Source organism: Giraffa tippelskirchi, chromosome 2 (assembly GCF_054371585.1).
Source record: "Giraffa tippelskirchi isolate mGirTip1 chromosome 2, T2T-mGirTip1v1.2.pri, whole genome shotgun sequence".
NCBI lineage: Eukaryota > Metazoa > Chordata > Mammalia > Artiodactyla > Giraffidae > Giraffa > Giraffa tippelskirchi.
In genome coordinates this window covers 181,591,043-181,605,682 of record NC_137276.1, presented here as the reverse complement: position 1 = coordinate 181,605,682, position 14,640 = coordinate 181,591,043, and the positions used below count along the sequence as shown (strand labels likewise).

The following is a 14,640-nucleotide window of genomic DNA, read 5'->3' as shown; positions in this document are numbered from 1 at the left end:
TTTTATTGAAGTTCTGAAATGTAATTCATTTAAGACAACCTTAAAGGATATAGGTTTCTTATTGTCTGTATTTTGTTTGTTTAGATATAATCCTGGATCATAGGTCTACCAGTTTCTCTTTCTACTTCTATTGATTATTGAAGGAATGAAGACAAAGACCTTCAGTAGTATAAAAAGGGTTCATTTTGAATGCTAAAAGATATTTCGAGGAAGTGCCTGATTATACCCCTAAGATTTAAGATGTCAGAAATACTTCACTGTTGAACTTAGATTTGTTTTTGAAAGTTTTTTTTTTTAATTAGTTTATTTATCTATTTTTAAACTTTACAATATTGCATTGGTTTTGCCGTACATTGACATGAATCCGCCATGGGTGTTCATGTGTTCCCCTTCCAGAAAGAAAGAATATTTGAACAAAGCCCACTACATTTTTGGTGGTGCATTTATAAAATGTCTTTCTGTTCTCAAGTTCCTCCAATGACCTGGTTCTTTTTATCAGCCCTGATTTCATGTGGGAGAAATAACAATTTGGGAATAACAGTCTCAAATTTCTTAGAAAATAAGCATAAGCACTCGATTATTTTTTTCATCCAAACTCCCCATGCAGTAAGGAAAAAAGCATTGCACTAGGAGATAATTCATGTTATAAACAGCTGTGGTACTGAATAAAGTATTCTGTTGGAATGGTGGACAACAGTGGTATTTTTAAAGCTCACAGAAGTATGAGTACTAAGCATATATATGCCAAGTTACTGCTTCATAAAGTTCAAAAGTTTTCTATAACAACTTATGTGAGGTTCTGTTGGATTTCTGATTGTTAGTCTTTGTGAGTATTTTGGATTATATGTTCTCCATGGTTGTGAATTGATAATTTACTTACTTTTGGCTTATTTAGATCCTACTCAAATGGGAGGCCTGAGCATGCTGCTTTTAGCTGGAGAACATGCTCTTGGGACACCAGAGGTAAGTAGTCCCTACCCCTCTCTGTTCTACTTCTGCTAGAAGTTGATAACCCAGACACTTGTGTTCTGTTCACAGTATTTATTCTGCAGTTTCACTGTTAACAGCTCATGAACAAACTATGCTTTTAATTTTCATTAAGGTTTTTATGTGCATGGTGTTATGCCTGGAGAATAACAGACTGGGTTACATGAACCCAAAAGGACACAAACAGAGATTGGGTGCAGATTTTGAGATTCTCTGAGCACAGGAGTAAGACTTAACGATGTACAGATAATTAGCATTTGCCATGGCTTTGTAATGGAGTCCAGAGGGTGGATCCTGTGAGTCATTCATTCTGTTCATAACAGTGTCTGCTTTTGTGATGTTCTCATTGTTAGACTTGTTAGTGAAAAGGTGAGAGTTTTAAAAAAAAAGCATGAGACTGTTGGTCTCTCTGGTACCTGAATAAATCCAAACTCCTGCTTTTGAAAATCAGAAAACGTGGCATTTTAGATTGCTTATTCTTTAAAATGGAAAATGAAAAAGGACCCAGACCCTAACAACCTTGGTCTTGTTTTATTCCCTTGTATAATTATTGGGCTGTGTTTGCTAAATAACTCTTAGATATAGTCTTGACATGCAGATAGTAGTCGATAGCCATGCATAGTTTGCATTTGTGGAATTTCTCTATTTTCCAAACCCATTTAACAGAAGCCAGAGGCATTGACCTGCTGGTTACATTATTTTATACACTGAAGTCCTCGAGGTGGAAATTTTTCAATCCCCAACCAGCATTACTACTTAAGACAAAATAGCAATTTTATTGCATATACCTATATACCTACGTATGTGTGTACATACATATATATATGTATGTGTATATATATATGGGCCTTCCTGGTGGCCCATATGGTAAAGAATCTGCCTGCAATGCGGGAGACCAGGGTTCAATCCCTGGGTTGGGAAAAATCCCCTGGAGAAGGAAATGGCAACCCTCTCCAGTATTCTTGCCTGGAGAATTCCATGGAAAGGGGAGCCTTGCAGCCTACAGTCCATGGGATCGCAAAGAGTCAGACACAACTGAGCAATTAACATACACACACACACACATATATATATTTCTTCCTTCCTTCCTTTCTTAAGTTGTATGCATGCCTTATGAATTACAGTTACTGCATATTCAAATAGTTGTTTTATAAGATACCACATATTTACATCACAAAACTCTTTTATTATTTATAGTTTATGTTTGAGATCCATAGTAGTTGACCAGATACTCAATTTGATTTAACTTTTTAATTCTGTTCAATTTAGTATCACAATAAATGTGTAAATTTGGTGGACCGGTACTTATTTACATTGTACTTATCTTTAGCTGAAAAAGGAAACTTGTCAGTTTATACTTTTGCATACTCATCATTCAGCATGTTTGTATTTCCTCACATGACAGCCTTCTCTGGCATCATTTGACTTTATGACACATTAAAAGCAATCAGATTAACTCTGACTGGAGTGTAGAGTATCCCAAGCATGGTCCCAAAGGTGAATGTTGGAATAATAACGTGCATTTGACCTTTCATCACAGTCTGACTCATGATTTCCAAGAATGCACTGTATCGTGAAAGTCAGTATCATCTTTTCTAATAGATTAGATAATAATGAAATTTTCTTCCCAACATCTATTAGCATTCCTTCTAGTTTTCAGGAAAAAATGTAAACAAATAAACATGTATAGAACTTACAGATGTATGAAAATGCTAGTCAGAGAAAGGAATACTTTTTTTTTCCTTTGAATTAAAATTTGTCTTTTAGGCTCTTTTTAGTGAATAGCTCTTCTCCCCACTTATAAGGACAGCAGAGTTTGACACAAGCAGTTTAAATCATGCACTGGTCGACCTTGCATTTCTGATGAAGGGGAACCATTTTGAAAATTCTCAAGCTAAAGAAACAGAGAAAATAATGGCACCCCACTCCAGTACTCTTGCTTGGAAAATCCCATGAGCGGAAGAGCCTGGTACGCTGCAGTCCATTGGGTTGCGAAGAGTCGGACACGACTAAGCGACTTCACTTTCACTTTTCACTTTCATGCATTGGAGAAGGAAATGGCAACCCACTCCAGTGTTCTTGCCTGGAGAATCCCAGGGACAGGGGAGCCTGGTGGGCTGCCGTCTATGGGGTCGCACAGAGTCGGACACGACTGAAGCGACTTAGCAGCAGCAGCAGCAGTAGCAGCAGCAGCAGTAGCAGCAGCAATGAAGTGAACCATACAGGAGAAGGAATTTCATGCTAAGGAAGTTGCCAGCACTTAGGTCTTTAAGAACCACTTCTAAGAATACAACTCTTTCTTCGTAATTCCTCCTTTTCATCTCAGATATAGTTAGGCATTATTGAAAATAGTCTTGAGCTATTGAAACAAAAAGTGGCAAAGTTTGTATAACATAATGCTGTCTCTAAATATAATTAGTTTGAGAGTTTATTTCATAGCTGTCAGTAGATTTCATTTAATACCTAATTTCTATGTGAAGTCATATTCCAAATATGTAGACATTGTCATAGAACTTAAGGGGCTTATGTACATTGGCAGATGACAAATACAATGAATACATACTTACATTTTTAAAAGAAAATTATAAAGATAATGAGGTAAGGAGAGAAGTACAGAGCTTTGATAGTTATTACATTTGGAACAATTACCATGAAGTCTGTTTAAACTGTTGGGTAGGACCAGTCAAATAAAGTGACATTTTACAAAAATTCTTCCACAGAGGAGGTCTAATTGTAATGACTTTTTTAAATGCCATGAGAAAATTCTTATTCTGAAATATTTTATTGAAAAGCAGATTTTCCTTTATTTGTTAGCCTGAAACCTAATCACATAGAAAAAGTCCTCAAAAGCCTATTTTTTTAATATGGAAATTTTAATATAGTTAATAGTTGTATTTTTAAAAACAGTTCTATCAACAGAAGGTAGAGAGGCTTACTGTTACAGGAACAATAAAATTCTAGGTTTTCTTTGGTTTATACATTTCATGGATCTACATATGATGTGCTCTTAGGGTTTTTAGAGACAAATTATAGGTTCTTGAGATAGCAGTGAGCAAATAATAACAAGCAGGCTGTCTGAGTTTTTGCTTTCTCCTTAGTCTTCTGATTAACTCTAAATCTGCCACAGTCTATTTTGGCATTATTAGGGCAGCATTTTTATATGCTACTGTTTGTGTCTCTGATGAATAAAATGGGGTAAAAATTGCATTTACAGTTTGACTCTTTTTCACATAAATGGTTAGTCCTGTATTTTCTTTATACCCAGAATACACTGAAATGTATTACATATTTGAGATAAAATTTAAAAAGCAGTGTTTGTTGTTAAAGAGTATATGAATTAAAGAAGCAAAATAAATGTATAGGCATACCTCATTTTATTGTGCTTTGCAGATACTGCAATTTTTACAAATTGAGGGCTTTTGGCAACCCTGCGTCCAGCAGGTCAGTTGGCACCATTTTTCCAACCATATTTACTCGCTTCGTATCTCTGTTGTCACATTTTGTCAATTCTTGCAGAATTTCAAACTTTTCATTATTATTATATTTGTTATGGCAGTCTATGATCAGTGACCTTTAATGTTACTATTGTAATTTGAGCTGGGGGGTGGGGGGTGCTACAGATCATTTCCATATAAAACTTAATGGATAAATGTTGTGTGTATTCTGACTGCTCCACCTGGGTGACAGCATGTCTGTTTATAACATAGTTAACTGAATATTTCAAATCCACTGTTGAGACCTACTACTCAGAAAAGAAGATTCCATTTATAATACTACTGCTCACTGACGATGCACCTGGCCATCCAAGAGCTCTGATGTAGGTGCCCAGCAAGACTAATGTCTTCATACTATTCCACACATCTGTTCTGCAGCCCATGGATCAAAGGGTCATTTTGACTTTTAAATCTTCTTATTTAAGAAATGCATTTTGTAAGGCTGTAGCTGTCATAGATGGTGATTCCTCTGATGGATCTGGGCAAAGTCATTTACTTGAAAACCTTCTGGAAAGGATTCACCATTCTCGATGCCACTAAGAATGTTTGCATTTCATGGGAAGAAATCAAAATATCAACATTAAGAGAATTCCCTGGCAGTTCAGTGGTTGGGACTCGAGGCTATCCTGCAAGCCATGCAGCATGACCAGAAAGAAAAAAATGATAATCAGGATTAATAGGAGGTGGGGAAAAGTTGATTCCAACCCTCCTGGATGACACTGAGGGGTTCCAGACTTCAGTTGAGGAAGTAACTGCAGATGTGCTGGAAATAGCAAGAGAACTAGAATTGGGTACTAAAGATGTGACTGAATTGCTTCAATCTCATGATAAAACTTGAATGGATGAGGAGTTGCTTCTAGTGGAGCAAAGGAAGTGGCTTCTTGAGGTGGGATCTACTCTTGGTGAAAATACTATGAAGATTGTTGAAATGACAAGAAAGGATTTACAATGTGACGTACATTTAGTTGATAAAGCAGTGGCAGGGTTTGAAAGGATTGGCTGCAGTTTTGAAAGAACTTCTACTTTGGATAAAATGCTATCAAAGAACATTGCAGGCTGCAGAGAAGTCGTTCGTGAAAGGCAGAGTCCATCAATATGACAAACTTCATTGCTGTCTTATGTTAAGAAATTGCCACAGCCACTCTGACCTTCAGCAGCCACCACACTGATCAGTCAGCCATCAGTGTCGAGGCAAGACCCTCCATCAGAAAAAAGATTACAACCCACTGATGGTTCACGATAGTTAGCATTTTTGAGCAATAAGGCATTTAAATTAAGGTGTGTATATTTTTTAGGTATAAAGTTATTGTACACTTGCATGAGTGTGTACACTAAGTCACTTCAGTCATGTCCAACTGTGTGCAACCCTATGAACCCCCAGGCTCCTCTGTCCATGGGCTTCTCCAGGCAAGAATACTGGAATGAGTTGTACTCTCCTCCAGGGGATCTTCCCAACCCAGGGATTGAACCCATGACTCTTACATCTCCTGCATTGGTAGGTGGGTTCTTTACTAGTAGTGCCACCTGGGAAGCCCTTGTACACTTAATAGACTGTTTATAGTATAAACATAACTTTTATGTACTCTGGAAAACCAAAACTTTGTGTGACTAGCTTTATTGCAGTATTCACTTTTGATGGTAGTAGTCTGCAACTGTACCTGTGATATCTCTTAAAGTGTGTCTGTGTTGAGCAAGACAGCCATTGGGGAGTGACCACCGCCCCCCCCACACACACACCCAAAATGGCATGTTAAGCTTGTCTGTACTGAGACCCAGTGAAATGTAAGCATAGAAATCTTGTTAGGAAATAAGCCCATAATAGTGAAGGAAATGGAGTGTTTCCAGAGAATATGAGATTTTAGTAAACTTACATAAATCAAAAAGCAAATGAAGCTTTTTAATTGAGAAAATAGGATATAAGCTTAAAATATGCTAACCGGGAAACTTCAGAGAGCCGGTCTGTTGAACAGTGTCCAGCAGCATAAGTGAACATATCTTCTCTTTTTTACTTTTAAGGAACAAAAAAGAAAAAGTAGAAGAATTAAAAGTAATATTATTAAAAATTTAAGCAAAGTAATAATGTTCACAAACTCTGGGAAGAGCTAAGGAGAAGGAAGTTATTACACTGAGTTAAGCCTTTATGTTTCATATCAGTGAGTTATATTCTGAAGATGGAAATGCAATAAATAAAGTATAAGTATTACGATCTAGAATTTCTGGAAGTAATCTCCAGGACTGAAAATCTTCTGTAGTGTTATATTTTTAACTTTAGAAAATAAAACATAAAAATGTAAAGCTAAATTAAAATTTAAAAATAAAGGCAAGGAGTGATACATTTCAGAGATGAAAGGGGAGATTATTCAACACATAATGTATAGAACAGCTTGGAATAATATTGGAAAGGTCAGTATTAGACCTAGGTGAGCACAGAAGTCATCTTGCCTGAAACGGAAGAGATGATTTGAGGAATAATAGAAAATAAGAAAAATAGTAATCATAGCTGATAGTAAGGTTTGATGGTATCAATATCTATTTAGTTGAATAAATGAAGACAAACCTACAGATATTTGGAAAGTGTATTAGACCTGAATTTGTGATTTTCGGATGCCTAGTTCTTTTGTTGGCATGCAGAAATATGACAGTAAAGTTAAGATCAAGTCACATTTTTATTTTCCTTCCATCCTGTAAAATGGAGCTAATAATACTCACTTGCCTCTAACTCCCAAGACTTCTGTGAAGATTAATTAAGTAAAACCTGTAAGACATTTTTATCTCTTCTGAAAAGCATTCTAGTATTGGTACCTAATATTATTACCATAATTTATTCTAGGCATTTTGTACTTGAAATGTCGGGCTATTACTCCTACAGGCTATAGTATGCTTTACCAGCAGCATACTCACATTGAGCAAATAACCTGCTCAAGATTCTGTGGCTATGAAGTGACAGAACTAGAATTTGAACCCAGAGGGACTAACTTCAGTCTACCAATAGCCCACTTGTGATTCAGTCCCCTGCCCACCTCACCTCAACCCCGGCCACTTCTCTTAGCAGTGTTCTGAGCTGCACCCTTATGCACAGGCGTTTCATGAGTACTTTCTGGGGACCAAGCCTATACTAAGCACTTACACTGGTTATCTCATTTCATCTTTCCATGAGCCTTAAGAGGTTGGTTTATTATTTCCCATTTCATAAATGAGGAAACTAGGCTAGAGAGGCTAAATAACTTCTCTAACGTCATAGAGCAAGAAAATCATTATTCTAGGATTTAAACCTGTATATGTTCCATTAAGTAATGAGATGGGTGAAATGAGATAAAGAAAAGTTGGTAATACCAGTATTTGTTAAATTAATGAATATGTCCATATTTAAAACAGTGAGTTTTAAATTTAAAACAAATACTGATTTTGGTAAAATTGAATGTTTTCCCCTTTCTTATAATTTCTCATATCAGTGAAGTGGGACAGTTATAGTTATTTTTACTACCTGTTGGTAACATTGAGCTACTGTGACTTCTGCTTCTCTTAGGCTGCTATATGTGACCACTCCAGGATGCTAAAATCCACTGAATTCTAACCCCACCCCCAACTCCTGCCCCCTTTACAACTTTTGTCCCCTACCAAAGTTTTTAATATATGGGCTTCCCTGGTGGCTCAGTCGGTAAAAGCATCTGCCTACAATGAGGGAGACCAGGTTCGATCCCTGGGTTGGGAAGATACCCTGGAAAAGGAAATGACAACCCACTCTAGTAGTCTTGCCTGGAAAGTCCCATGGACGGAGGAGCCTGATAGGCTACAGTCCATGGGGTCGCAAAGAGTCAGACACAACTGAGCAACTTCAGTTTCACTTTCACTTTTCAAAGCGTTTAACTCCCTCCTCACAGTTTTATAGCTTTTAAACATAGTGAGGAAATACTATATTTATATTTAAATTCCCATTAAATGGGCTCTTTGAACTTTGTCAGTTCTGGGTAGAGACCCTTCCTTTTTATAATATGCTCACTGCCCATCCAGCCCAGCATCTTCCATCTCTAACAGTGGGGCTCAAAGCCAGAGAATTAAGTCCTTCTGCCCAACCTGATTGACAGACATCTGTTCTCAATGAGTCCCCAAGCCGCATTGCTCAAGATGCTGACAAGCTCAGAGGAGCCCCTCAGTTTCCCAGAGGTGGTGGAAAGGGGGAATGGGAACAGTGGGCAGCAAGTCAGTGGGGAAAGAGGAGAATGAACAAGAGGCTGAACGAGAAGGGTGGGACTGTGCTGCTGCGTTGCTGTCGACAGTGTATTTATATACACAACTGCATCCTGTCCTCACTGTGTCCTGTGAAGAAGTCAGTAGCGTTGTTACCTGTTTTATCAAACGAGGAAACGGAGGCGGGAAGATGCTCCGGTTTGTCTCAGTGTCTGTAGCACTTTATAGAAGTGGCCTGGAATCTGACTTGAACTTCCATCCTAGTGCTCTGCCACGTGGCTTAGAATGACAGGGAACGTGACTCTGGTGGCCCTGGTGCCCTAAGAAGAACCAGGGACTTATCCTTCCTCTCAGCCCAGGATGACTTAACTTGATTTACATTCTAGTTTCAAGGAATTCTCAACTCTATGTGGTACTATTTGGTGTGATCCCCAGGGTGGCCCAGTTCTCTTTCAGCTGCAGCCCAGCCCTGGCGTCTGTCAGTCAAGTGCACTTCTTTAGTCCTCAGGTGCTCCTTAACCTCATATAGGTTTAATTAAGAGTGGCTCCATTTTAGTCCTTAAGTAGATTTTGAAGGACTTGCTTGGATATAATATACTTACATTGAGTTCACCTGTGTTTAAAAGCTCAAGTCCATTTAACATCTCATATTAAATGCAAATTAAGTGATCACCCAGATGCTGGTATAGAAGGATCCTTGGTAAAAACTGCCAACTGTGGGAAAGCCTGGGCCTGGTTGAATGAGGGTAAGAGTCAGTTCATGGGCCTCAGGCACCCAGATCTTTACACTTGAACTCTGAAAGGGACTCCTCTGCTCACAACCCCTCTCCTCCCGAAGAAGACAAACTTACCTTAGAAACACTGGCACTTACTGGCCCCTCTCCCTCAGCCTTGATACCCTTCCCCGCAGTTACTGAGGCCTGGCAAATGCCATCTCTGATTGAATTGGGGCCCCGCATCTTAGCTGGTTTATTTCCTTAACCTTCTAATTAGTCTCCTGCCTCCAGTCACTCCCCAGCCAGAGTCATCCTGCACTCCACTGAAAGCACTCTGTGACTACACATCTCTCACCATGCCGCTCCTCTGACTATAAACCTTGGCTGACTCCCCATTGCCTTCAGCCTAATCATCAGACTTATTAAAGTAGCGTTCAAGTTCCTCTCAGTTCAGTTCATCTCCCACCTCATTCCCAGACGTCTCAGTCTTCAGCCACACTGGGAAAGTTGCTGATGCTCACATACGCAGGGCACGTCACCCGTACTTTGCCCCCTGCTGTTACCACATCATTTCCACAATTCTGATGTTCCTCCTAGGGGTATTCTCAGATGCTACTTATCTTACTTCTTCCATCCACTCCCAGAAAGAATGAAGGCTGCTTCTCTGTCCTCCCATAGACCTTATAATATTCCACCAAGAGTCACATCTATTCTTAATGGGTAGCTGTCTCCTGCATTTGAACCACAAGCACCGTAAGGGCCAGACTCATCCCCTTAGTGTTATTTTATTCCCTGACATATAAGGCACACAGGTAGGATGTAGGCTTCTTAAAAAAGAGCAGCAGTCTTTGTTCTGGTGCATATTAGGTGTTTATTGAATATTTGTTGAAGGAATGAGTAATCAATAAATGTTTGAATTAGCAAGGGCAGGGATGTGGAGCTCAGATACGATCAGTACACTTCATAGCTTTGGTTGACTGTGTGTTCATCACAGTCCAGCTCTGTGACTGTGGTTTTGTGCCTTGAGAAGTAGGAATGGGCTTAATAAAACCTAGCTTTCCAGACCACTTACGGTGCATCTAACTGGCTTGATTTTGTTTTATATGAAGGGATTGGGTCATGTTTCTATGTCTCTGGTTATTACGATGTACATTTTGCCTGTGGGAAAAATACTACCTCGTCATAATTCTTAATTATACTAATCATTCCCCTTCCTTGGTTATTGAGAATTATAGCTAATTTAAAGGGAAGATTGGATTTAAGGGAAGTTGAACACGTATATGGCTAACAAAGCTGCGTTTTAAAAGCCCGTTAACAGTTTTCTTTATTGGGCATATAGCAACACCTAGTGGCTTTATGGATTATTTCAGAAACTGTTTCTAGAAACAGCTACTTGAGTTTTTTTCTCCCTTTACTGAATGTCTACTCATTTGGCATTTTTCTTCCTTCTTAATTAATGGGCAGATACCTTTAATCTCTATATTTTGTTATATTTAGCCATATCCCACTTAATAAGTAATTTAGAATACTGTAAATACAGACAGCAAAGTGATACCCCAAGGTCTAGGACCCTCTAATAACAGGAGCCTTTTGTCGGAAATAACCTCTTCCTTCCGTGTGGCTATAACTCCAGATTTCTTTATCAAACATTCACATGTGAGCACAGATTGTACATTTGCACTGGAGCCTCACTTATCAGATGTGCAAGAGTGATTTCTACCTCAGTACATTGTCCATGCCATTGAGCCATTTTTACATTTTGAGTTTTTAGATGGAAGTAGGTCTAGCATGTATCACACACATTTATTTCTGCCTTTTTAAAATAATACATTTTATAATTATCCTTATCTTGACAACTTAGAATCATAGTTATAAATATTAATTTACTACACTCAGGAGAAACTTTAGGACCACTTGATCTACTTTGATTTTTTTGTGTGTGTGTGATAGCCCACTTTTCTAAGTAACTGAGCTTTTTTAAAATTGTAATACAATTTTGGAAGGTTACTTTCCATTTACAGTTATTTTAAAATATTGGCTATATTCCCTGTATTATACAGTACACCTTTAAGTCTATCATAAACCCAGTATTTTGGTTAACAAAGCTTTATAAAATATTTGCATTATAAGTCAACTATACTTCAATAAAATTTAAAACATATTGTGTCTACAGTTTTTCCGTCTTTTCCCTCTGTGTCTTGTTGCTGGTGGCATTGTTTATCTTTCAACACTCTTCATTTTTCTTATCCCCATTCTTGGCCCCTTCTGATTTGCTCCTTCTATTTTTCTGTGAACTAGAAAGTCAGGTAACCACATAGTTTAGTAGTAAGCCAGTTCTTCTGGCTCCTAATTTTGTGCTGTTTCCATTACACTACACTGAAGGCTAAATCTACAGTGCTTTAAAGTAAGAGTGACTAGATTTTAAAAGAAGACATTATCCACTGCAGTAAATGCATAGCCTCAGTGGCTATAATAGCTGTTTTAACCTTTGAACAGTCTTTGTTGTGTGTTTCCTGGCCAGGTCATTGAGATTCTTCATATTTATAAACATGGAGAATTAAGTCAGTCAACAGATATTCCCTGTGCATTTACTGTGCATCTAGTCCATGAGGAGCACAAACTCGCTCACATAAACTTCTCTGATCGCATAGTACAATTGACATAATGTGTAGGGTTATAGGGGCTTCCCTCATGGCTTAGATGGTAAAGAATCACCTGCAATGCAGGAGACCCAGATTCATCCCTGGGTCAGAAAGATCTTCTGAGGAAGATAATGGCTACCCATTCCAGAATTCTTGCCTGGAGAATTCCATCGACAGAGGAGCCTGGGGTCACAAAGAGTCAGACAAAACTGAGTGAAAAAAAAAAAAATAAGGTTATAAACACCTTGATAATTACTCACATTTGAATTCTTCATATAAACAGAAAGTTTTCACTTAAGTTTTACTTAAGACCATCTATCATAATGATTTGCAGAGGGTCTTAACTTAACTTTAAACTTTTATGGCTAGATGTATAGGCATGGCCAAATTATCTACAATGGCATTTAAAAGAAAGTTGACTTTTCTTCTTACAGTTTATATGAACTCTAATTGAGCCATGGGGAAACTAATCTCATAAATGATAACTGTCTTATGCATCATGGGATCAGAAATAAAAATATGTTTGTGTATTGTGTAGACTTTATATAGGGTAGCTACCATATAATATACTTAATTCTAAATATCCCTATAGATTTGTCATGTGTGCCACCTACATTATTAAAGTTTTATCAAGTCACCTTATTTTCATTTAGTCTTGGGCTCAATTTTTTTTTTAATTTATTTTTTTGGTCATGAAGCTTGTGGGATCATAGTTCCCCAGCCAGGGGTTGAAAGCAGGCCACGGCAGTGAAAGCGCCAAATCCTTAACCATTGGACTGCCTGGGAATTCCCAGGGAAATCAAAATAAAATAAAATTTTGATTATTTACCAGGGCATCTAGGGGCTAAACACATAGGATTCCATATAAACCAGAACAGTATTGATTTTTTCACTGTTCAGAAATTATATGGAGTTTTATTTAAGTATTCCTTCCACGAAAGGAATTTTCCGTGGCTAGTAATTTCAGGATTTGCTGGCCTTTTTAAAGTACATTTTGTGTCTCCTTAGATCAAATATTTAGAAAGCAAATAAAAGCTACTGGACTTTTGGGCACACTGGTTGTCAAATAGTTAAGTGACAGCAATGGAATCAGGCTTTGGCAGCCAAACCACAGGTGGCAAATTAATTAAAGCTTCTGCACCTTTTCTATGGAGCTTATCACTAGAAGAAGGTGGCCATTACTCTTTCAAATCCAAAGGTGACAATTAAAATTTAAATACTTGATGAAACTGGTTTTAAGAATATAACCTGGGTCACTGCCAGCTCTTCCCATAGATTCAACCATCTAATTATAATCACATGCAGTTATTAAAATTACATAGGGAAAGGTTTAGTAACAAGAAAATCAATGTACTGTTAAAAGCAAACATTTTGTAACTAGTACAACATTCCATTTCTGTTGAAAACATTATCTCTACACACAACTTGAAGAATATACATGGAATTCTAACAGTGCTTATCTTTGGGAGATAACATTGTAGATGAGTTTTCTTCTGTATTTTTTTTTTTTTCAGATTTTAAACAATGATCTTGGATTATTTTATTTTCAGAAACAGGTTTCTAAAAAGCATTTTTAACTTTCATTTTTCCCCTAGAGTAAAAGATAACTTGTTCCCTAAGATTCTCTAGCTTTGCCATTCAAGGAAAAAAAAGAGAGGGGACACACTGATTTGGTATTTAAAAGACATGTTATCAACTTTAATTTAGTTAACTCAACAAGTACTTGAGTGTCTACATTGTGCCCAGGCAATGTTGAGGATTCTGCACTAAACAAAATCCCCTGGGAGAAGATGGAGCATAAACACGTTCTTATGTCTTGTGGTGGTCAGTGATTGTTGGTTGTTGGGGAGTAGAGGTGTCATTTACCTCTCTCGTCCTATGTCCTTTATATGTAAAAAGGGGTAGATCAGAGGGATAGTGAAGTTCTTCCATCCTAACATGCTATGACTCCTATGACTTTTGAATTACAGGCTACCAAGGTGATATTTCACCCAAATGCAGTCAATTTTAACATTGACTAAAAAAGGAAATATGTATCCTGAGAATAGTACTTGATTAACAGCAAGAATTTTTTTTAAAAAAAGTCAATAGTGTTTCTGTAACTATTGTTAGTAATGAAAATCACAAGTAAAGATTTTAGAGTGTTAAATGTTTACCCAATATAGTAAGTAATATACAAGAATATATTATAAAAGAAATTTCTCTTAGGAAAATAATACTAACTTCTCTAAGATTGAGACCTGTATATAAATTCAGGAAAGCCCTGGAACACAAAAATTTGACCTTAGGTCTATTTTCCCAAAAGGTTTATAATGATCAAAACTCATTTGTGTTTTCATATAGTCAAGTGATATGAAACATTGGGGTAATACAGAATGTGGAAAAAGTAGATATTCATTGGTTTTGGTTGCAGAAAGCCAAGAGATCAAATGAGTGTCATTGTAGAAATTTCTCTTTGGTTAATCATCATGAAATGCATTGCCTTGTCTATCTCCTACTATTTATGGCATTATATTTAGCAAATTAATGAATATATAAAACTTTATAAAACCATGTGTAAGACTTTGCAGAATATAATTATCTTTTTGTCACAGTACTGCCTCAGATTTGGGA

The 14,640-nt window shown here is 37.3% G+C and overlaps 1 protein-coding gene across 39 annotated transcripts in view; it reads left to right on the top strand.

The window, feature by feature from the left end:
- The window catches only part of BBX (BBX high mobility group box domain containing), a 285,777-nt gene that overhangs the window by 215,951 nt on the left and 55,186 nt on the right, over positions 1-14,640 (top strand). For all 39 annotated transcript variants that reach the window (XM_081572319.1, XM_081572313.1, XM_081572309.1 and 36 more), the window contains one exon: positions 896-963. In XM_081572319.1, coding sequence (XP_081428445.1) covers positions 896-963 — 68 coding nt within the window. The remainder of the gene's footprint in view (positions 1-895; positions 964-14,640) is intronic.